The sequence below is a fragment of the Anser cygnoides genome, chromosome 2, assembly GCF_040182565.1.
Source record: "Anser cygnoides isolate HZ-2024a breed goose chromosome 2, Taihu_goose_T2T_genome, whole genome shotgun sequence".
Lineage (NCBI taxonomy): Eukaryota > Metazoa > Chordata > Aves > Anseriformes > Anatidae > Anser > Anser cygnoides.
The window spans coordinates 92,816,474-92,842,118 of record NC_089874.1 but is presented as its reverse complement, the minus strand read 5'-3'; the positions used below and the strand labels follow the sequence as shown (position 1 = coordinate 92,842,118).

Sequence of the window (25,645 nt, the reverse complement as noted above, 5' to 3'; positions counted from 1 at the left end):
AGGGAATTTTAAGGTATGTGAAAAATTTCTTCTTTCTTAAGTCTATTTTCTAATGGTCTGGAAAAATTAGAGAGTGCATTAAACTGGAATAATTTGCTAATGTCCTAACAGGTCCTTACCAAGCTTGGAGATTCGGAGGAACATCAGAGGGACCAGCCAGAAGTGGAGACTAAATTCACACTGACTGGTGAAGAGGATCCAGATTCCAAGCTGAACTTTCTGGCATTTGATCAAACAGATAAAGACAAGAAAATGGGGAATATCAACTCCTGCTCCTAGCACACAATACCCTGAGAACGAGGCTTTTTCAAGCTTGCCTAATTGCACAACTGTGTGGCTACCAAACCCATTGGGAACTGTCTCCTGGCAAATGCATCAGATGAAACCTACCTTGGCAAACACAGCAGCAGGGAACAAAAGATATTTTTCTGGCAATGGAATGAATCAAAGCTGATGCCCAAGTTAGGCGCTTCTGCCACAGAAGTTAGACTCCTCCAGGGTCTCTTCTAACTATAGCCACAGTCAACAATGCATACGTTTCAACACCAGAAACACAGTCAGAGGAGTTATGAAGCTTTGCAAACAAGGAGTTTGCATCCCAGTTTTTATCCTAAATAGCAGATTTGTAGATTGATGCTGCAAGTTTTCAGTTTCAGTGACCATATTAGATTCAGAGTCTGAGAAGGCAATCTTTGGCTAAACAAATATCCTAGATGGGAGCACAAGGCAGCAAAATACAGAAGAGCCTTGCAACAAACACTTTCTTCCTCCAGACAAGAAGGAAACTTGGAGGTACAGAAAAAAGTTTTTCTCCCTGGTGTGCTCCAGCAACGTCTGGCTATTCCCCTTTGTTAGCAAAATTTATGAGGCTATGAAATTGAGATTGATACTTTTTTCTTCCTTTGGGAATTGGGGAGAGAGTTAGCTGGTGATTTAAGTCATGAAAACTGGGAGCAGGATATTTATGGAGCAAAGCAGTCTGGCAGTTAGAAATAGGAGGACTGGGTTGTACTCATATGCATTAGAAGCAACTTTCACAAGCAGAGAGATATGAGAGAACCAATAACCCCTTCTTCTTTCTTAATAAAAGGCTGAGCTGAAAGTGCCCTGCAATTTGCCCTCCTTCAGCAGGATTCCCATGGCTGCAATATGCACTTCAGAAACATGGCTCTCCACAGGGGACCCAGAGAAATGGGAGAGAACAGTATTGCAAGAAATTGGCAAAAGGCTGCAGCTGAATTTAGAAACCGAGAAACAGTCAAGTAAGCCTTTTCTTCTACTGTACAATCAAAAATATATACACTATGTGTATTTCAAAGAACAAAATCTAGTTACTTTTGCACTGAATTATACTGCTCTTTTTGATTCCGTACTGATCTTAGCCAAAGAGGGTTTTAAAAGTATGAATGTCAAAATGTCAACCACACTACTTCTTTCCACCTAAGTTGTAGCTCTTGTTAACATAAGCAAAACCCAGCCAAGGTTTTGAAAGGCCTGTCAGGACAACTGAATGGCACATGAATCATTCTGCGGGGCACTGTTCTAAACTCTGCCTCTTCCTTCCTCCTCCTTTTCGAAGGTCAGATAAACAGTACCAGGAATTGCCTCCGAAGCTCTTCCCTACATGATGAAAGACAGGGATCTTTCTGCGGAGTCCTTGGATAGCTGCAATCCAAAGCTGAAAGCAGAAAACTCACCTTGGAGCTAACCATAGAGATGCATCTGCTTCTTATCAAGTCTTCCTCTCTCCCCACCTTACCCCCCATCTTTTAACTTTTGTTTGTTTGTTTGTTTGAATCCACATAGATTTTTGCCACCAGGGGGTAGGAAATAGTTTTTACATAATCTAAGGCAAACACCGTTGATAGAAAGCTGTGAAAGCTTTCACGATATTTTCCACTTACTAATTAATGATGAGCATTGCATTATGCACTATACAGCCTACTCTCTGATGAGCAAATGCTACCCCTGGATCTCTACGTGGCTATTTCTGCAACTCCTATGCTTCAGGACAATGAAATAGAAGCAGACTTCAGCCTTTCAAAATGGTCCTGTCGTTAAAGCCTGCTGAACTCTACATCTGGATTGGCAGCACACTCAAAAATAACATAACTTGATGCAAAATGGCATCCGAACCTGCTGATTTCATTATTGTTCAAGAAAAAAAAAAAAGGAACTATTCGGCCGGCAACATGCAGCTGTGGCATAGAGGCATTTTTCACACTTCTCAGAGAGTCATAAACAAAATGTGTCAGGCTGTAACACCCCTCAAATATAAGAATGTGGAAAGACTGATGAGATCAACTACCATGAATAGCAAGTTACAAATTTAAACAAGAGATTTTATCAGGTGAGCTGGAAAGTTGTAAATGTAACCTGAAGGAAAGACAGAGATGCAACTCCAGCAACGTGTAAAAGAGATTTGTTGAAGGCAGAGTGTTTGCCAGTTTCAGTGAGAAGCAGAACAAAGTGCAATGGCTGGAAGATGCTGCTAGACAAGATTGCCTCCAAAACATGAAATATTTTCCTAGCAGTGATGATAAATACTAGAATGCTTTCCAGAAGGAGTCACCCACTGCCACTTTAAAACCAATGAAGGTACGGGGTGCCTTCATTTAGCTTCTGTGAGACACATTACAGGTTGGAACAGATGATCACACAGCTCCCCTTTGGCCCGACTATCTATGAATCTGTGAATTTTACAGCTTCATCCTGTGGGGCCAAGGCATTTTGGCTCCAAGCCACCAACGCACTTATGCGCATGCTGAAACGAAAGCTTGCTTCCTTTACTGGATCGGGGCCAGTATGATCAACCTCTTGCAGGACAAGCCCAACTATCTTTAGCCATCTCGGTATTTGACCACATTTGGGTTTCTTTTCTGCAGTAGCAACCAGAAGCTTTACAATGGCAGGGGTGTAGAAAGTTTGACATTCAGAAGCAGCAGGATACCTTTAATTCTTGCTTATCTTGAATCTATTTTGCCAGGGTAGAAGTAGGTAAAAATGCTGCTATGGGGTTTTTTTCTTATGGTTTCACTTGGCAATAATTTAATTCAGATAAGGAAAGACAAATCAAGGCAAGTTATTTGTGGAAGATGAACAAATGAAAAACAACGCCTTTCTCCAGAGATAAACTTAACGCAATTACTCACTTGAAGAAAGGATTAAATCAATACCTCATGGTTAGAAATACATACATGCTGGAAGAGCCTAACTTGAACCATTCTGAATAATAAATTCAAAAGGATGTGAGGCAATAGGCAGGTTCAAACATATATACATACACACAAGCACATATACATGTATTCCTATACATATATATAAATATTCAAAAGTCATTAATAAAACGAAATAGAATATAGACAAAGGATCTTGAAAAAACAGCCCTCAGTTCAAACACAGGGGTGGGAGATTTTTATGAACTAGAGGCCAATTTGGCAACAATTTGAAGCCCATCTGGCCTAATTGGAAATTAGTAGATTATCCTGACAGCATGTAAAATTAAAAACTTCTACCTTTCCTTCTTAATCTCACCATGATATCCTTTGAAGCTGTCACTTACTTTCAGCTTGTAACAGTCAGTTACTTTCTGGTGGTCCAAATCTCTTGCCAGAAACATTATCTTTTTCGTATGTCCATAACATTTTCCCATCTTTTTTTTTTTTTTTCCACAGTACATTACACAACTCAAAACAGTATTTTGATTGTTCAAAATACTTTGTTGTTGTTGTTGTTTTATTTTGCTGGTGGGTTTTAGTTATTTTTTTCTAAGTGAGAGGAGAACCAGTAGGTTAATATGAGTTGCCTTTACTGACAGCAATAAACTTTTTGCCCCAGTGGAATACAGTGATATAGATCATGCATGTCCATCAAGGAACGACAAAATTAAGGCCTAGGGAATTCTGAGCTATGCACATTTATGTTATTCTATACTTGATTTAAGATGATAAAAGTGAAAATAGATCTGCGTGAATTGAATTTAAAACGTAAATAAACAAAATGTGCTTTAATTACCTTTTTGGTACTTAGAACAACATATTTGAGACAACTCTGTTTTATTCATTTGAGTGGAAGAAGAAGAATTGGGATGAAAAAACATCCAGCCTTTAACAGTAACTGAGTAAATGACTTGACAATGAGTGGGAAATGACCGTGTTGAGCATTTTGTACATTCTCTTTCCAGTATTAGAAAAGATATGGCTATTTCAAATAACCCTTCAGAACAGCTTATACTTATCTCCTTTGTCCTCTATATAATGTAACTGTGATAAAACGGTGGTTAAATTACAAACCTGTCAGATTTGGTCTCTTGAGGCGGTGAGAGAGTTGTCCCATAACGAGAAGTGGGTGTTGTAGGGGCACTCAGACCAGAGTAAGGTCGCGGAGAAGAGTAAGAGTTGCTGCTGTAGCTATTGTATCTGAAGAAGTGAGAAGGAAAGTAGGAGAAAGGGAGAGAGAGAAAGAATCCGTCAGCAAGCAGACATGTAACAGTTGATCCTCTTGTTCAGGGGGTGGCAATGATACCATACCCCAGACTTTCTCAAATATCCACATTCTGAAAATATTGCTCTAACCCCAGCTTCAAAATATGCAGCCTATCATTTCACTTTAATATAAACCATGTCATGGAAATACTTAATTCAAAGACTGAACTATTGTTATGGAAAATAATGAGAGATCAGAATGGTCCTCTAAACTGACAACTCTGAGCAGAAATACTTAAATTACTGCTTAGTTACTCAAATTTATTAGCTGTTTTGGGAGCTGATACCCTGCCATTAGAAAAGGGACCCAGCAGTCCATGTCAGCAGTAGTATTTCCTAGAGGAATTAAGGCAAACAGCAGCTTTTTTAAGGCACGACCTGAACATGGACATATATGATTTGCGAATGTTTGCTTTATAAATGAAAACACCCACATCCTTCCCAATTAAAGCAGGCAGTATTTTCTTCCCCTCCCCCAACATAAGTCATAGCTTGTGTGCCATTTCTTACAATGCCTGTAAAAAATCATCACCATGGTTAAAATGACATGTCTCTGGAAGCATGGCTTTAAGAATTTCTATCAGCCATTCCCTCTATTTAAAACCAAACCAAACCAAACTAAACCAAACAACAACACAAAAATGCTTGACTTCAATGTGAGCTTGCTGATCAAATTGAACAAATTGCTGAATCAAATGAACAAATTGCTTCCAGGGCTCTTGGAATGGCCACCTCCCCAGAGCCCCTTGTACTAGTGCTTTCATCCTGGCTCCTGTACTGAGCAGAAAGGGCAATTGTTGTGTTGCTTTTATGTGCCTTTAAACCACTGTATTTAAACAGCATATCCAGGAGATGTAGAGATTCCTGATTTGGAAAATTCATAACATTTCTTTTCACAAAAGTTACCACTTCCCCTCTTAGAAAGAATCTGATGCACTGTAGGTGAAGTACTTCAAAAGGACAATTCAAAATCAAAATTCAGTTCAGGAAAAAGGGCACCATCATTTTCTTTATCATAATTCCTAATGTAAAATACATCCTCTTTTACCTTATCCTTCCTGGGCTGCTTCTTCTCCCATGCACATCAGCACTAAGTAATTTCTCCTCACTCAGCAATTTTATTTGAAAATACTGGTTGCTTTCCTTCAGCTCCATTTAACACACTCATCTAGTCATGCAAAATTTCAAAGTTTCAAGCTTCATTCCTTAGGGTACAATAGTATTGCTGATTGCCAAGGCCCGTGTTAAAATCAAAATAAATTTCAGTTAGGGGGTTTTATAATGGAAGGGATTATGCTTCCTTTTTGCCACGGTCCAGTTTTACATTTTATAATACAACTTCCAGACACCATGCTGACTGTCCAAGAACTGAGGATTCATTTTGGGGAAAAAAATGCTATCATGCATATTTCTGAGCTACAAAAGGAATTTTGCTGAATGGGAAATAACTGCCTTCATGGCATTCCTGCCCTAGAAGAAAATGAACTAGAAAAGCAGTCCTGGTGGAGGGCTGTGTAGCTGGGCAGGACGTGCCCCCCCAATGGCACAGACCTAGCACAGGTCTCCTTTCCAGCATCCTCAGCTCACAAAACATCCTGCCTGGGCCCACACTGAGTGAAAAGGCAAAACACAGTTGCTCTGAGAGTACGTTCCTAACACTAACAGGAATCTCTGTTTCAATTCCACTCATCTGATAGCAGACCTTATTATTATGCTTACTTTTCTTCTCCTTTATTGACACAGTGCAGAATCCTTTTTCAGACTAAGGAATTTCAATTAGTCCAATGATAACTCTAATTAAAGTGGAGAGAACACACCTTCCTTGGACTCTGGCCTACAAGTTTAAACAAAATTATGCTAGAGGGACTGACCTGCACGTAGCATCCCTCTATACCACATTTAGAGGGAGACAGAGAAGCTGGAATAATATCAAGCAAACCATGCACGTGAGGGTAAGCCTGTGTCCTATTCATGGTGTTCCTCTTTCTATCTTTCCTCCGGTGGTGGCTATTACTTCCAGTTTCCCTTCTTATTTCATATACTACCACAGACTGCAATAGCCTTGTCCCAGGAGCCTCCACTCTGAAGAAACCCCAGATATTCAGACACCTACCTCTTCTATAAACACATTCCTGCCCAAATTAGGCAAGCTTTGCTCTTTTTTTTCTCCAAATAAACACAATACAATCCTCCCCCACATCACCCCTTTATCCTATGTGATAATGAGAAGCACAAGGAAAAAAATGATGAGGAAAAAAATAACTGCAGGAATACTAAACTTGCAGGAGCAGGAAGTATTTAGAAATTAAGTTACATATCTATCCTCTCTAAAAAAGTATAACCCCAAAGGCAGAAGCAATCAGAGACCAATAAATGAGTGTGAGAGGCCTAAGGGAAAATGCATGTATGCAGGGATATGAAAGCTCAGCGGAATCCTGGTGTTCAGCTTGCAATTTAGGAAAGATATGTGAACTAAGGTACCTGTCAGTAGATAAATGGTTTTAAAGCTTTTCATCAAAATGAAAAAACAACTTAAACACCCAAGTATTAAAAACGAATGATAAAAAAATAAAAGGAACAAAGAATTCAAAATATTTGTTCAGAAGCAGAAATTCAGAAGGATTGATGGAAAAAGGAAAAAAAAAATATGCTCACAATATATGTGTACATTTTCAGCATTTAATTCAAAGAACACTGACCACTGGGAAAGACAGCTAAAAACTGTTACCTTCTCTTGAGGGTAATTCTCTAACATTGCTTTCAGTGCTACCTTTTGTCATTTTGTTTTATTGGAAACAGGCTGAGACAAAAAACGTTTTAGTGTTTGTTTTTAAAGGGGTAGAATAGAGAAAAAATCAAATTTAAAGTAAAAATTATGAGAAATGTATGAGCAACTGAACATGACCAGATGTTGTGGAAGGAAAACTGAGTGCTATATTCTCTTTATAGGGTTTAATCTACCTCTCTTATTACAAGCACAAGTTGAAATTGCACATGGCAGGGATATGCCGTGTAATCTAGCAACAAATTCAGGATTTGGCAGTTCAGTTTTTGAAGCCAGGATTTCATCCCTGAATTCCAAGCACTGATCTGATCTCTCTCGGTTTTACATCAGAAGAGCTCCATTAATTTTCATGAAATCATGCCTACATATTACACCGTTGTAAATGAGAGCAAAATGATGCTCCTTTGTGTGATCTACCAAATCACATTATATATCTACTGCTGCATAGAGGAGGCCAGGATACTTACCAACTATAAACCTTGAAGAGGAGTTAGATGAAATGAAGGCAACAAAGGCAAGGGGAGAATATCAATCAAATCAAAACACAGGCTTACATGACTAAAACTAATACAGTATGTTCTGGAAATAATACAACACAGAGAGCACATTATCACCACTATAAAACTCTTGAAAGGCATCATTCATTTATCTAAAAATTCATATCATCTGTATAAAATCTACCTGTTTTCCCTCATCACCTCTGCTTCCTTTTCTTTCACAGATGCTGGAGACTCTTCAAAGTCATATGAGAAGAGGTGAAAAGGAGTATGTGGTACATAAGGTAATTTCTCTACCGTTGGAGATGCCTTTGGAGTAATGGATGATGATGATGAATTTTGGGAAGAGTTTAGCAAAGCTGCTGCAGGTGAAGATGGTGATGAAAGAACAGAATTGTGATGAGAGACAGATGAATCAGGCACAGAAGAGGTGCTGCTAGAAGAGCTCTTTGCTCTAGAGCAGGGGAGAGGCTTCTCAGCTTGAGAAATGGCACTGGAGATGGCCGAAGAATCACACCACTGTGAAAGGTTTTCCTTCATAGCCTCCTGTGCACCTGGGAACCCACTGCAGGAGGAAAACATTGTGGGAAGGGAAGGGAAAGGGAAAGAGAAAGGGAAAGGGAAAACAGAGGGAAGACAGATCAATGGATCATACCAAGAAAAAGTCTAGGAGAGTCAGGAAAAAAGAAACCTTCCCAATGGTAGACAATCATAATTTTTCTTAGAAGTAAGGAGATGCATCTTTGTATCCTAGTGGGATTCTTCTGGGGGTTGGAAATACTGAGATGTGGAAGCAACTCAGCTTAAAGGAAGGTACTTAGCCCAAAGACTTCATAATAAATTTTCATAAACCTTTTCACAACCACGTTCTGAACAATTTTCAAGTACTTCAAGTTAGGTTGTAAACATTGTCAGAGCAGCACAAAGAAGTCTCAACACACCAGATGATATGTTACACTGAGTATAGATACTTCAAAATACAATCTGCATGACTGCCTCTTGAAGGCCAGGTATCTGATTATCATCCTCCCCAGTGAACCGATATTTTTTTTAACTAAAAGCACAAAACCACTTTATTCATCGGTAAAGAAGTACTTCCTAACATCCAACCTAAAACTCCCCTGTCGCAACTTTAGCCCATTCCCCCTCGTCCTGTCACTAGGCACGTGGGAGAATAGACCAACCCCCACCTCTCTACAGCCTCCTTTCAGGTAACTGTAGAGAGCGATGAGGTCGCCCCTGAGCCTCCTCTTCTCCAGGCTGAACAAGTCCAGCTCCCTCAGCCGCTCCTCGTAAGACTTGTTCTCCAGACCCCTCACCAGCTTGGTCGCCCTTCTCTGGACTCGCTCGAGCACGTCCATGTCCTTCCTGTAGCGAGGGGCCCAAAACTGAACACAGTACTCGAGGTGCGGCCTCACCAGAGCCGAGTACAGGGGCACAATCACTTCCCTCGACCTGCTGGCCACACTGCTTCTTATACAGGCCAGGATGCCGTTGGCCTTCTTGGCCACCTGAGCACACTGCTGGCTCATATTCAGCCGACTATCCACCAATACTCCCAGGTCCTTCTCGGCCAGGCATCAAAGATGAAAAATACAACAACAAAAAACACAAAAAAAACACACCAAATCAGCATTGTTCTGTCAAAATTAAGGTTTAGAATGATTTTAAAAGCAATGCCTTACCACATCAATTGTCTAGGAACAAAGCCACTAAATTTATCTGAGTGTCAGCATCCCATTCAATCTCAGTGTTAGAGACTTGCAACTGCGTGCAACAGAAAACACATCTGCTTTACTTTGGTGAAGGTAGGTGTTGGTGAGCAACAGAAGCAGCAAAGCAGGTGAAAAGCCATGGGATCTGCACTCCTGGATATCTGTTTTCACTAGCATCTCCAGCATAAACACTGTGCACGGGCTTTGGGCTGGATCACTCAGCAGGCGGAAGACTTCCTTCCTCCGAGACCACCTACATGCATACAAAGCACGGACCTTATCGGAAGAGTATGGGTTTGGAAAAGGCTATGCAACAAAAATGTAATATAGGTTATATATGTTAGGGTATTATGAAATTAATCATCAGGAATATACCAGGTAATTGTCCTCACAACTGAAACACAGTGGGCAATCTGGAAACCTCCATCTATTTCAACAGCTGTGCATGACAGGAATCCCTGAAACTAGGCTATTCCTACCCTTCCTGACAGGATTTAAAACAAATGGCCAGGGTAAAGGTAATTTTTGTTATGCTACAGTGATGGTGAAAGAAAGTATTTAGAAAAGTCATGGGAATATCACCCTGTTACCTCAAAGTGAGGTATCTTAAAACAACAATGCCCTATAAGCACATTACACCCTTTACATGGCTCCTGCGCTCTACATTTTTTCACAGTATTTTAGTATTTTCATGTGATTTACTAATAACTTGTGTCTTAGCTTTGACTTTTAAGAATAGGATTTGAGGAAATTATCACTTAATTTTGAAATTTCAGGCAGCCATTGGCTAGATTTGCAGACTGGAAGATATTAATAACAACAGTACAGTATTTTCTTTGGAATTTGCACATTAAACAGTTTCCTTTCTTCCTTCTGTGCTGTATAGTGTCTGCATGAATGTGGTTTATTTAAAAAAAAAAAAAGTCCAATCTCATTTGCTGAGTTGCAAAGCCAAACAATTTAACCTAAATCAAATGGCTGTCTGGAAGAAAGAACATATTTTCATTCTTCCAGTTTATTAGGATAAAGTTGCCAGATGCCAAATCCATATATACCTCAGAATAAGTGGAAAATTTTACATGAGAATATTGTTTTGATAGGTGGTTTGTTTATACCCATATATACACAGATGGGCAAGTATGTATAAAATGACATACACTCTTCAGCTTTGCCTCTAAGTAGTTCTTTCCTATTAAAATACAAACAAAATTGATATAAATCATAGGCAGCATTCAAGAAAGTCAATCTTCTTCATATCGGCAGATACTGCTAATAAGGCTATATTGTGAAAATAGGGATGAAAACCTAAGAAACCAAGCAATATCCTAACTCAGCAATGCACAGCAATGTTTCAGCATCACCCTAACTAAAAGATAAACCTAAGCCATGCTTAGAAATTATGCTGTCTGCTAAATCTTTTTATGATTTGTGACTGTTACTCATCTGGTACCAAACTGAGGGAGTGCAAACAGTTCTTAGTGCCTTGAGCCTACACAACTAAACATGTTTCCATTAGCGCACACAGCAACAAAGCTTTTGGATGAGAGAGGACTTCCTTGGGGTGGCTTTAAAAGGACAGATGGGAATGTGAGTGACAAGGTAGATGCTGATGCACACGGGGTGGTGAGTTAATGCCAGAGTGAGGAAAGGTGCGTGGACGCTGAATGCCGATACCTGGCTTTGACCTGTCTACTGGCCTCTTCCTCCCCCTCATCCTCAGTATTGGGCTCTGTGACTGGCTGTTCTTCGTCCTCTTCTTCACACTCCTCCTCCTCTCTGAGGTCACACCAAGGAAAGAGGCATGCAGTAGGATGGAAAGAGAGAAGGTGGAAGAGAAAATGGCATGAGTCCCCAGAAAGAGAAATGCAATGAGGTTAGAAATGGAAAGACAACACCGAGAGGGAGAATTGGGGCACCAGACAGCCACCTAACTTTCTGCAAAGTATGTGTTGGTGTAAGAGTAGCTACCAATACAATAATTTTATCCTCTCTCCCATTTACGTTTTATCTTATTAAAGTCCACAAAGATGTTTTTTTTTTTTTTTTTTCCTTGAGCTTGGCTTTACATTTGCTACCTACACAGGCATTAATGGAAAACATTCATGAAAATACCATTGTTCAACCCATTTGTCATTAAGCCCTATCTGGCTTAAAGGACAGTGCAAACTGTGTTGGCATTGGACAGCTGGCACTGGATGTCATATTTATTAAATTAACACAAATAAAACATTCCGGTTAAGCAGCCAATAGCTCAACTAGAAAATAGAGCAGGGTGAACCATTAAGTTAGAAATAACAGAGACCAAATCAGTTTGGGGCTATTTGCAAACAGAAATATTTCAGTTATTGGATGCCAGTATATGAATTATTTCAGTAAAGAATCATTAGTATAGTTGAAGCAGGCTTTGGTTCAGCAGTCAGTCTTGCAGAGGAGAATTTTAAGTCACGCATAAAGCCTCCATAACCTACAAACCACATAAGTAAAAATAAAACTGTATTAAACAAAATAAAAAGGCTACATTTTCTGCCTCCTCTCCCTCTCATTATACGTATTCCTCCACAAACCAACAGACTCATAGAAAATTTAGAAAATAATCTCCCTTTGAACTTCTCCTGCATTTGCAATTATTCAGTTCTCTACTTGATTTAACGATGAATACCATTAGGTTATGTTCCATGCAAAATATATAGCATATAAACAGTAATAAAGTTTGTAAGATACTTATATAATTCTTGCATATTCCTGAAAGCTGGTTTTCTTTACTCTAGTTCTAAAGAGATGATTTGTGCATTTTTTCTTTCCATTTAGAATTAGCATGGTTCCATGTCATAAGAACAACGAATATTCACAATGTGAGATCATGAACTCATCATGATAATGCAAAGGGTCAATCCAAATTTTGTTGCATTTGTATGGAGTTAGTCTTACAATAATCTGTAAAATGGCAGCACTTGGAACTTTTTCGAAACACTTCTACAGAAGATGCTTTTAAACATTCCTAAGGTATCGTAGTGACATAACCATGTTAGTTCTGCAGATCAGCTATCTGCTAGTCCTCTCCTCAGACACATACCTCTCCTAAAGATATACCTCTTGACTTTCACACACATATATATCAGCATGAGAAGAGAAGAGAAGAGAAGAGAAGAGAAGAGAAGAGAAGAGAAGAGAAGAGAAGAGAAGAGAAGAGAAGAGAAGAGAAGAGAAGAGAAGAGAAGAGAAGAGAAGAGAAGAGAAGAGAAGAGAAAAAGAAAAAAAAAGGAGAGTGCTCATATCATCCCTTCTCCTTACTAGTGAGGAGATGAATACTGGCTTTGCTATTATCACCTGTGAAGGGCAAACATCTGCATCTGCCAGCTCTAGAGCAACCACATTTGGAAAATAAATCATGAAGCTCTGCAGGATCACAGTTTTGTGATAAGAGCACAATGCATCCTATAATGCTGATAGCATGGCTATTGTTAATATGAACAAGAGTTGCCCCATTTACTACTGTGTTTTAAGCTCCCACCAGGTTTCCAGATTGATGATGTCAAATCCCTCACCTTCCTCAGTTGTTTCCAAATGCCCCAAATCATAAATGAAATACTCATCAGATAGAATGGAACTTGTAGGTTTGAAATTGTTCTTTGAAACTTTATTCTTTCACCTGAGTGAATGACATTAAGGACACGAGCTTGTAGTGAATGCACTGGAACTTAGTACAATATGGGTTGAATAGGGAACCATTAGTTTTATATTTGCAGTGAATGGAAAAAGAAGCCGAGAAGAAAAAAATATGCAGAACCAGAAAGGCATGGCCCATGGTTCAGGACCACTTTGGTCCCAAAACTAATGCTTATGAAGTAAGTGACACATGCTGAGTACTTTTCTTGTGATCTTGTCATCCTCTTTTTTGCATCTTATGTTTATAAGCCTGAACCTATGGTCTAAAGTCTTGATATTAAGTCATTCATTTACCAGTAGTGAAAGCTGTTCCCATCCCCACCACTCAAAGTTTTTATAATCAGTATTTATCAGATTAGGATATTTAATTGGTACCTAAAGCCCTGAACCTTCCCTTACCCTTCAGTTTATTTCCCTAGAGACAGATGAAGTTTGGAACTCAATTGGCACTTACAATTCTGTGTTTAAGCACTTGTTTTCAAAATGCTGAACTTTTGTGTAAGAAGTGTTTGACTGCCTAGGGAACCATACAATAAATACTACAGGTGAGCAGTAATCAATTAAAATACAGTACTTGGGGTTTTAACTGCTTTGCAAAGCATCCTTCTAATCCATTATTGGGAAAATCTTATCCTCATTCAACTAGCTTAATTATAAATACAAAAACACCCTAAATTAAGCCTATATATGATAGCCTTTACAAAATTAGGATGTATGACCTGCCCCTCACAAAACAGGTACTACACCTTACCCCGGAAGGGCTAGTTTTCTGCAAAAAAATCCGGAAAACCACACAGCTTTCAGAATTACAACAGAAATGCTCCAACTAAACCCAGGTCAATAGGTTAAGAGTTCAGAAACTCCACTACAGTATCTTAGTTCTCAGGGCTATTAACGACATAACCACTAGCCATAACCACTAGCATTTCCTTAGAAAAGATGATTAAGGTAGAAGTAGCTATTCAGAATGTGTGTGTATGTAAGAGAGCTACGCTTAAAGGACCATAGCTCTTTACATACACCCTGCTTCCAGGTAAGCTGTGTAATACATCCACGTGCTGAAGACTAAGTAATAAACAGGGAATTAATGTCACCTTTAAGTCAATTACAAGAAATGGAAACCTTGATCACAGAGAGACCAACTGGGGACATGTAGAGTTTTAGTTTCAGTCCATAGGTAGAGAAGCAATCCTGCCTACAACAAGAAACAGAACTTCGACTGGGAGGTAGTATGACCTCCGTGGAGCTGAAGAAAGTGTTCAGGCTCTGTCCTCCTTCATAATGGGTCACAACTATTAATAATGTGACTCAAAGGAAATACTTCTGTCTGCTGTGCTGTTTATCTGTAATTTCATCTGAGGAAGTGAAAAATCAAGAGCCCCACTTCCCAGACGTTATGACTTGCTGTACTCTAAAGAGGCAGACAAGAGTAACAGCCCCTCCATTTGATTATTATTTGAGAACGTCATGTTTCAAATAAACTATGAAGGCACAGCAACCCTGTGTGGCACACTTGTTATTGCAGTGTATAATCAGACATGAGTGCATCCCCAATAGGTACTGTTTCAAAGTTAAATATTTTGTTGGAAGTCAATCTATTATAGACTATTGCACATATCATGAGAAGAGGGGAGGGGAGGGGAGGGGAGGGGAGGGGAGGGGAGGGGAGGGGAGGGGAGGGGAGGGGAGGGGAGGGGAGGGGAGGGGAGGGGAGGGGAGGGGAGGGGAGGGGAGGGGAGGGGAGGGGAGGGGAGGGGAGGGGAGGGGAGGGGAGGGGAGGGGAGGGGAGGGGAGGGGAGGGGGGGAGGGGAGGGGAGGGGAGGGGAGAGGAGAGGAGAGGAGAGGAGAGGAGAGGAGAGGAGAGGAGAGGAGAGGAGAGGAGAGGAGAGGAGAGGAGAGGAGAGGAGAGGAGAGGAGAGGAGAGGAGAGGAGAGGAGAGGAGAGGAGAGGAGAGGAGAGGAGAGGAGAGGAGAGGAGAGGAGAGGAGAGGAGAGGAGAGGAGAGGAGAGGAGAGGAGAGGAGAGGAGAGGAGAGGAGAGGAGAGGAGAGGAGAGGAGAGGAGAGGAGAGAGAGAGGAGAGGAGAGGAGAGGAGAGGAGAGGAGAGGAGAGGAGAGGAGAGGAGAGGAGAGGAGAGGAGAGGAGAGGAGAGGAGAGGAGAGGAGAGGAGAGGAGAGGAGAGGAGAGGAGAGGAGAGGAGAGGAGAGGAGAGGAGAGGAGAGGAGAGGAGAGGAGAGGAGAGGAGAGGAGAGGAGAGGAGAGGAGAGGAGAGGAGAGGAGAGGAGAGGAGAGGAGAGGAGAGGAGAGGAGAGGAGAGAGAAGCAGGTATGGGGATCTGAGATGGACAAAATTACCAATATGACTTGGTTTACTCATAACTCAAAAAATCCCACCCCCTATAATCATATGGTTCAGCTTTTCCATGACAAAGGGTAGAAGTTAAATTAAGTCTCTGCCAGCCTTTGCTAGTCTCCAGCTATCTAATAACAATGAGGTGGCTTTGTGGACCCACCTTCACACCTTAACTGATGGATTAATTTTACAGACTGCAGTCAGATAATTCTCCTGTCAAGCCAAGGATTTCCTCAAATCTCATTGGTTTTTGGTAAGAAGAATCTTTGACTGGAAAGCTCTCTTCAACTGCCAATATTAACTCTAGGAAGACATCATGTGCACGGCAATTAATTGGGCAAGTCAGAGGAATGAGCTGGTTCTTTGTGTGCCTGCTGTACAGGTGACTGGTGGTGTGCACAGACATGGGCACGCTCCAGCACCTAGGGCAGCCAAGTTTGATCAAGGGAAATGTGCACAACAGAAATAAGTGTGTACAAGCTCATGGTCAGAAGACCTGGTGAATTGAGTGTGCCACTCTTTCAACAAAAACAATAATGGCAGTTGTTTGTCAATATTACCAGATATTCCACTAGGTAAATCATTCCAAAAAGGTAGAAAAGGAAAAAAAATCACTTGAATATTTATTAAAACTGGAAAACACTAACTACAGACAGATGACATTCTTCTAAAACTAAGAATGTCAGACAGAGGGATGCTCAAACAGAACAGCAGACAGATTTGGGAACTCATCTGGATGCTTCAGGGTTGTGTGTTCATTTTTGTGTGAAATGGAGAATGGATAGCAAGGAAAAACACTTTCCCACACACAAATGCAAATTTTGTTTCAGTGCAATAGTAGACTTAAATTAAGAAAAATGATTCATAGGAAGGTTTTCAACTAAACTAGGTTGCAGAAGCCAGCAAATTTTTCAGTAGCACAGAGCAACTTATCCTGTTCAACACAAGGGAAATATTTTTCCTGGGGCAGGGAAGAAGGGTTTCATTTAACACTGAAGGTCCTGATATATTCAACTGATGTTAAGGCTACTGCTGGGTTATTTCAGTTCCATGACAATAGCACCAGATTAGAAATATTTAAACAAAATCTTTGCAGCAGTGAAAACAAGTTTAAAAAACAATCACTGTGTTTATTTTCATCTTTAAATGGATTACTGCTACAGGCTGACAGCCTCACCAAATAAACAAAAGTCCTAAATCCTACAAATCTTTATAAACTGTAACATCAGCCATAGCAACTAACAAACAGCTACTAGGAAACAGTTTTGCTTGGTTGTTTCCACTAAAGTTTGATGTGAAGTATTTATAGTACCTTAAAATACATGTATGCTTAAAAAGACTACAAAAGTGCAGTTTCTGGATAAAGAACCATTGGGGCATCAAAATGAAAGCTAGGTAAAGGCTTTAAAACTAATGGATTAGCCTTTCTCCTTTTTTAAATGAAAAAAATAATAATGAAAAGAGCACCAATGAAATATATCCTGCTGATCTTAAACAGCCACTCTACATTACATGCGGACATAAACACTAATGACACTAATGAACAGAGATTGGTGAAAGGAAATGATAGTCAAGGGACTCATCTACAAGTTTATCAGAAGGCAGGGCAAAGCCCATAAGATGCTTTTTTTTTCAAAAAAATCCAAAACAAACAAACCATGGTTAATAGAAAAATCAAAGGCTAAGGCTGTGCTGAAGGAAAAAAAAAAAGAAAAAAAAAAGAAACCACCACCACAACAAAAACAAAGCCAGAAAATAAGCATGAGCACAAAAATACATTCTACTCTTCTTGGTACCAATAGAAATTTTTGAAGTGCAAGATATAATTTAAATCATTTTAATTCAGAGTGGAAGAATTTGACCACTAACGTTTGAATATAGAACAACAGGAAAAAGCCATAATTAAACTACTGAATTTTGGTCTGCACATATAATGCACATATAACTTAATAAATGAGATAATAGCACATTAAAAAAAAATCTTCCTTCATGTACAGCTTATTTAATCTTTACCAAAGTCTTACTAAATATTTCCTTTTTAATTTTTCAGGTCATCAGACAAGGCCCTAAGTGTACGTCTGAGCCTTTTTAGACCACCCACAGCATTATATTGAAATCACCAAGAAGTGGGAACACTGGACCCAGTGAAGAAAGGGACCTTTATGTTATGAAGTGACCCTGAAAATAAAGGACAGGGGAACTGTAGAGCTGTTGGCCATTATTCCCACACTCTCTGAAAATCACCCTATGTGCAGTAAATTACTGATGAGGAATTTTCTCTCTCTCCTTCTCTTTGTAATTAAGTCAAGTGCTTTTCAGTTTAGCTTCTTTAAATTACTTCCATTTAAACTTTCACTGCTTTGCAGAGGAGCGGCTACTGACTAGGACTAGAGGCCACTTTTAGTGAAGGAAGGTGACCATTAGCCATTCTACCATATTATCCTAAATGAAATGCTACAATTGATCTCACGATTTTTCCTTTCAAGTCCCCCCCCTTCAAAACTCTGTCCTGTTTTACCTCTTGCACAGGACTTGGAAAGCTGCTTCTCTGAACTCCTTACAGGTGTACAAACAGAAAATGAAAAATGTTCCACCAAGGAGAGATCTTTATAAGTCACAGTGGATGTCATTTTATTTTCTTTTGCAATTGCTTACCATTGTCCTGAATTTATGAGTGAAAATTCCACTTACATTGGTTAGACAGCACAATCCATAGCCAAATTCCTAAGCCCTTGTAAAACAAACAAATGCTTTGGTACACTTCTGCTGCTTCCTCTTTTCGTCTATGCTAGCTGCCAGAGTAGATTCAACTAGTCTTTCATGTGAAAGCTGAAAGTGCTAATAATTTAAATTCATCATTTCTTACTTTGTAAGAAACAGCAATACTTTCCTCTTCCATTAAAAACAAAAGAAACCACCTATTAAACACCCAAATTCCATTCCACAGTTACATGTGATAGACCGTTGTGGTTGGTGCAATTATGTGAAGATGAAGACGCATGAAATGGTATGGAAAACAAGTTATTTGTGAAGCCTCAAACTTTGGCCTTCTGTACAAAAAGGAAACTAAAATGCATCATTAAAAATGTCAAAAGGAAAATTATCCTGGTATTTCTGCCCTAAATAAAAGAATTGTTCAGAAAAAAATCACAAGTAATGTAAAGTACATGTGTTCTCCATGTCTTCATATTACACTGCTCTTCATCTTTAGGTTACTGTTATTTTCTTATCCCTAAAATACGATCAGTAAGAACTTTTCACACCTGAATAATACCTAGGTAATGCACCACACTTTTTTCATTGCTGCAGTCGGTTTATATAGGACACATCAAAGCAGAACAAGACAGCAGAGTCTTGCTTAAGATACTGGCAAGGCTGCACAAAGAGTTCAAGAGTCCCAGCTGTCTGATCACCAGACAGCGTAGCTGTTTTTACATCTATATGAGCAGCAGAGGTAAAGAAACAGAATCACGATGTAGACAGACTTTGGGGGCAATAAATACTGAAACATATACAGAAAGAGAGAAGAAACGGTGTTTTCAGAGCTTGGAACTGCACGTTGGTTGACACCTCAAGGTCACTGTTGTTGCCCCCTACTTCAAAGGGAGGGGTCTGGAACTGGCATCCAGCCAACTTGTTGTCTTTTTTGCCTCCCATCACATCACACGTGTAAAAAAGCTTTCCTGGCATCAGAGAATCATGTTTACAAATATTGGAAACCCACTAGGGAGGTAAACTATCTGAGACACAGATTCCAGTCCCTCAGACACTACCATTGGCCTCCAGAGACAAGGATTCAAATCCTGGTTCCGTGTTACATATCCTCAGGTAGTTAATCGAAGCTAAATATGCCGTAAAAAAAAAAGACTAAGCATACATGCATTCACAGCATGCATGCTGTGCCTGCATTTGCCATGCAGTCATAACATCACTTAATGCTCAGTATTTTTTTTCATTCATTTTGTAATTCAAACGGGAAATCTACCATTGCTACTACCGCAAAGTCCAGTGCTGTCAACTGGCCTCTGCTTGTATACCAAGCATACAACATTTCTTTCCAACAAGATCCACAAACAGTAAATAGCAACCCCCTACTATGAAACCTGACATTTCTACAGAGGTATTTAAATTTGGATGACTTTTATACTACTGGTATAAAACTGAGGCAGTAATGGGACCAGTACATGGGATACTCATCAAGCTATAACTTCTTCCTCTTTTTCTTTCTTTCTTTCTTTTTTTTTTTTTTTTTTTAAAAAAAAAAGCAATTACCCAGAAATTAATCTATACATGAATGGAATATTTATGGTATGAATGTAAAAGAAAACCTTTCTTAACCTTTCTGATGTCTCATTTCTAATGCATTCCTTACAGGTGCTACCAAGACTTTCTTACAAAGCACAAGATCACAAATTTCACCTTTTTGTTCACCCTCCTTTCAAATCTGCTTGACTTCATGCCTCACATAACCCTACCCACATGAAAGAAGTAAATGTGGCCTCCCTGCCCCAAAATTCAAAACAAGCACTGCATTAATAAATCATTTTTTGTATGTTATTGTTGTCAAAGGCTGATAAAGGTTGGATGCTGTGAACAGATGCTACTTTACAAATCTGTTTAATTTGACACATGAATCTCCTTTCCAAAACCCTTGCTTTTACAACCCATTTCCATTTCTGCCTACACCAATTAAAATGTGAATAAGTTAATTTCTCTACAGTTATCATTGTAACTGATGATATCATAGAATCCGTTTTATTTCAAAGCCACTGCAAATGCTCGGAGGCTCAGATCACACACACATATGTATTAAATGGATCCCTAGCATATCCACACATGTGGCTGAGCGTTTGTCCTGGAAATGTTTTCTTTGTCTAGATTTGTGCTTCAGCTGCTTCAAACAACCAAAAACAGGAATCAAGGACAAATATCTAGGAAAACATACATTTGGTTCATTCTATTAAACCAATAAAAATAAATTCTTTTTCTCTTCTGGGCCTTTACTATCTGTACCAGAACCCAAGTCCTCCATTAATGCTAACACTGAGTCTCCCTTCCTTGCTGTTTCATACCTAACTGTATTTCTGACAGCAACTCTAAGAGACATGGAATGTATCCATCCTAAAAAAAAAAAAAAAGAAAAAAAAAAGGAAAGTAAAATCCACCTACCACTGTACCCAGCACTTCAATTTAGAGCCATAAGTATTTACATAATCAAAACATTTCACATAGTGTAGTGGAAAGTCACCAGATCTTAAAACACTATGACAAAAACTAGAATTTTGCCATGGTAAATTCTATGGAAAATCAAAGATTAGTTATGGTTTAGGATGTCTGAAAACATGGAAAATCGTTTTAAAAAAAATTAAGAAGTCTCAGCTGTATTTTGGGCAAACTACCCCTGCAGGCCTGGCTCTACATGAAGCAAATTGAATAATCAGTTAATGGGGTATAATAGCCAAACGAAGGTCTGTGCAGTTGGTTAGAAACTCGACAGGAATCTGAAGTTGAGCAGAAAAAATGCTTCAGCTCGGCTATGTTCATTGTTTTCTGGTAAAACTAAAATAGCATCAAGATCCTTTCCTGAATCTTAGCAATCCTCAAGCATCAGAAACATGTATTTTCTAACAAAGACCCTTATGGCTTCTCAGCACAGCTTTACTTTGTTTAGACAACAATTTTCCATTTTTTTTCTGGGATTATAAAGGGTGTGAAAGTCCTTGAGTTCAGTATGCACCATGCAACAGTGCTGTGTCCAACTAGCCTGGAAATTTGCAGGAAACTTTGGAATTCCCCATTTTACTCTTTGCTCAGAGGAAGAGTCATCACAGCCTGCCAGGCAGGACCCTAACACTACTACCAGGGAGTTTCTAACTTTGCTGCTCTTTCGTAGTGACCCAGCATATCTAAGGTAGTTTTAATAAGGCAAAAAGCACCTTGTTTCCTAGAGTCTTTCTTAGGAGGCTCAGCACATTTATATTTCATGGTAGGTACATAATTTCCTGTTGGGTGTTCTGCTGTTTGTTTCCTTCTCAGTACATGGCCTCCTGAAGGCCAAGTTTCTTCAGATTAAAATATCTGGAAAGCTCAGGTGAACCCAAACATTTGCTTTTCCTTATGCCTTTTTTGCTCCATAGTCTAAAAAGACAGTTTGTGAAATCCAGTTTCTCTCGCTGTGTCAGGGTGCAGGCTCCACTCTGATGGGACTGATCTGAGGTCAGTCAGATCTCGATGTTAGGTTCCAAGCAATACTGACACAGAACTCCTAACCAAGGTCTAGGTATCTCCACAGGAATATGTATAGTGACCAGTCCTCATAAATCTTTTGCATTTTTTTAATGATATAAACCAATTCTGAGCTACGGAAGAAAATATTTTTTAAAAACATAACAAAAACAAAAAACAGAAGACAGCAGAGAGTGTAGCAAAGTGGGGTAAATATCTAATCCTAGCTATTCACATCTTTATAAACCACAAGGTCTTTGAATATAAACTTTGAGAGTCATTCAGTTAAATTCTGGGAAGAGCTGTCGGTGTAAATCTCATAGAAGCTTCCCTGAGTATGTTTGCTAAGTCTGGTTGACGCAGCTTTAATGGGACACCGAGGGAGAGAGACAGGGATGGTCTCTGTGCAGTACTGATCAAAGGGAACTGCACCGTAAAATGAGAAGCAGACTCATTCAAAAAACTGGGAGTTGTTGTCGTTTCTGGTTTGTATGTATAGGGCTCTTGCAGAGCACCTGTTCCAGCAAGACAGCACTGAGAACTCCCAAACTACATGCCTTCTATTCCCTCAAAGCTAGACAAAATGAGACTGAAAGATAGGAATTTGTGTTTGAAGACTTATATAGCCAGAAATCACTGCATACAATAAAAACATCAACCTAGTGTTAAGTACTATGCCACTCCTTACATTTTTCCCTGACTCTATCCATTGTGTGGTTGGAAAAAGCTAGCTTTTAAAAAAATAAAATAAAATAAAATACACACACAAAAAAGAACCATGAAATAATGTTCTTGAAAGTCTACCACTCAAGAAACAGAATGCTAGACCACAGATTGACAGCACTGAATTTGGACTAGGGCAGAAAACCTTAGGAGGTGCCCTCAGTGAAACACTTGGTGTCATACGTTAACAGGACAGAACATGCCCCCAGGCTTTAGGGCGCTGTATGCCATCCTGGTAAAAGAAAGGAGTTTTGACCGAAGCAAACCTGGTGGTGGCCAGGCCAGGTAAAACATATCAATTAAAGAATGCTGCAGCAGCTATGTATCCTTAAAGTAACCTTCAGCCTTTCTTATTTAGTAGTTATCAACTTATTTATTTATTTACTTTGTAACTGACACATTAAGCTGGGTTTCACTCTCCATGAAAACTATTTTAACACAAAGCAGACTTAGGTCTTTATTTGTTTTGAACCACAAGTAAAAAAGCAATACATTTACTTTGGAAGAAGGTTGCCAAATGGATGAAAAAGGCCTGCAAGTTTTCCTTTTGCTTGCCCTTAGCATTTACGGTCAACTTTTCCCAGCTCAAAACCCAATGTCTGCTCTCAATTAGCCTGGCGTAAATCAGAGCAACTCCATTGACTTCAGACAGCTTTTCTGGATATACAGCATTGTGAGACAGAACAGAATTTGGCCAATATTGTCTTTTTTGTTTTACCGGCATCATGGATTTTTCTCTTTTTGGAAGACTTATCGGTTGACACAAAGCAGATGACTGTGGACAACCTGTTTGATGTGGTAAACAAAAGCAAAGTAACTGCCAAACCAGCCGATGGAGTTAGAAAGAAAAGAAACATGAACACTGTGGGAAGGAGAATGCTGAGGAAGAACTTGAACCTTCTACTGATTTTGGTAGTGAAGTCCAAAAATAACCAAGAATATTGCCTAAAACTGTGTAGGAGTGTGATTTTAATCTCTAATCATGCCCATCAGAAGCAATTCCTCTGAACTTGATGGTGCTAATCCACAGTAAAACCAGACACAGAAATCTGCAACCACACACAAAGTTTAGATACCAGCAGGAGCAACACAATAAAATTATCATGAACATGTTTGCTACTGGTAAAGCAAATGTAGTGAAGGAGTAGAGAGACTGAACTCTCTTTTGCAGAATTTATTTCTGTAAATACAGCACTGCAAAACCTTATTGCAAACTTTTTTCCTTCCTTGAGAGGCACTAGGATTATGAACTAAAAGAAAGTTGATAGCAAAAGACAGATCTTTCCTGGATGAACAAAGATATTTCCAGTTTATGAGGCAAGAAATATTTTTAATTGATTCTTACAGATTCCTCTCTGCAACGCTAGTGATGGAAGCAGAATGGGCACAACAAGCATTTCGTTTGACAAAAGCATAGGATGTCATATTTTAACTTACAATTTTATAATTTCATTACAAATTGTAGTAAGGCCTAACTTATGGTGTTCTATTAAAATCTTTTAAATCAAAAAAAAAATGTTGCTTCAGTGACCGAATGCTCAAGTTTGAAAACTTAAAGATTCTAGTAGGAACACTGCTGAGATAAAAACTTCTTTCAACTTACGGTTAATTCAAATTCTATAAACGTGCAAAAACTTTGTATGAGTCATTTGATTTCAACATTTTTGTTTATTTTTGGTCCCTTTTTAGCTGTCAGGTGTAGAGATAGTTTCATTCACCCGGACTATTCCCCTGAAAGTTGTGATACTCACTGGGATGTTATAAAGCAGAAAGGATGTTTTTTCTCTTCCTACCTCATTTACAGATTTATGTAGATGAACAGACTAAAAGTGTGAATGACGGAATCAGCTTTGCTGAAGTTTATTTACCAGAAACCCAGCAGGACTTACAGAGGAGCCAAGACAGACAGATTCTTGTTATGGCAACTTAGAACATTTCACTGGGCACAGAACTTGCATCTTTGGGCACCAAAAAGTATTCTTTGGTCTGTAATGACTCATGGGGAAAAACTAATTTGCTAGAACAACTTCAATATGAAATTAAACTTGAAATAAGTGTTTAAACGAGTACATGTCTGTAAATTTTTAAGTGAAGATTTATTTCTTGGATTTAAACTTAAATTATGCTTTAAATTATGTCAGCTTCCAGGTGGAAGTGGAGTAGAAGTGGCTATTTTTTCAGAAAAAGAAAATAATTATTGAAATTATGCTATGCTGGTGAAAAAAAATACTTCAAAGAACTTACAAAACTAATCTGCCTTGTTTCTACTGACTCACTACCAAAAATCAGTTCAAACATAAATTCATTAGGAATTACTGAAGACTGCAAAATAAAACTAGCAAGCAAACATTAACAGTGAGAAAATGTATTAGTATTAAACGCACAACTTGTATTTGTTTAATTACAGTAAGAGAATCAACAATTTTTGTAGAATTGAAGCAGTCCCTCATTTTTAATCCAAGATCGTCATTTTAACAAATCAATGACATCTGCTGCACATCAGCTGATAGATTCCCAGTCACACTGGTAAGTCATGAAACAGAGCACAAGATCATGCACAAGGCTTTCTACACAGAGCAGCTGAAACCCCCAGCTGTACTCACACTGAAAATGCTTTAAACTCAGCCTCCAATGCACTGTCATCTTTATCGTCAGTCTGTAAGACCATGTGGCTCTTGGCCTCCAGCTCACTAAACAGCCAGCCAATAGGATGTGATGGAAAAGCATGAACGTGTTGCCAAATGGCAACAAACAAACAAACAAAAATAGAAAAGAAAGAAAAAAGAAAGAAAGAAAAAAAGCCATTCTGTGATACACATCATTCAACTACTGTTTATCTGGAGTCTTGTATTTTCTTATTGACAGAAGCCATTAAACTTTGGTCAACTCAGTTTGCTCTGTAAGATGGGCAGCTTTATACGTAATACAGGGTTTTAGGGCTCTAAGTTTCCATGCAGTGCTAACCAACAGAAACCCCCAAAGAACTTCCCAAATGTTATAATCAACACAGGAAACACTCTTCATAGAGCACACTTTGGTTTTGCAAATTGCACCCTGAGCCACTGGATGACAGACATGGCCAGCTTTAGCTATCTGCAGCAAACATATCTTCATGTGAGCTAGCCAGCCAGATTCCCTTTATAGTAGAAAGAGAGAAATAGTTAGTTTCACAGCATGATTCATCTTAGCTGAAATTTCAG

At 39.2% G+C, this 25,645-nt stretch overlaps 1 protein-coding gene across 14 annotated transcripts in view; it reads right to left on the bottom strand.

The window, feature by feature from the left end:
• Nucleotides 1–25,645, bottom strand: part of FHOD3 (formin homology 2 domain containing 3) — a 404,913-nt gene that overhangs the window by 88,548 nt on the left and 290,720 nt on the right. For 9 of the 14 annotated variants that reach the window (XM_048077544.2, XM_048077540.2, XM_048077537.2 and 6 more), the window contains 3 exons: nt 11,156–11,257; nt 7,951–8,331; nt 4,293–4,418 (listed from right to left, as the gene is read on the bottom strand). In XM_048077544.2, coding sequence (XP_047933501.1) covers nt 4,293–4,418; nt 7,951–8,331; nt 11,156–11,257 — 609 coding nt within the window. Of the gene's footprint in view, nt 1–4,292; nt 4,419–7,950; nt 8,332–11,155; nt 11,258–25,048; nt 25,136–25,645 lie in introns of all 14 variants that reach the window. The other 5 variants (XM_048077548.2, XM_048077549.2, XM_048077551.2 and 2 more) reach the window with 3 other exon arrangements.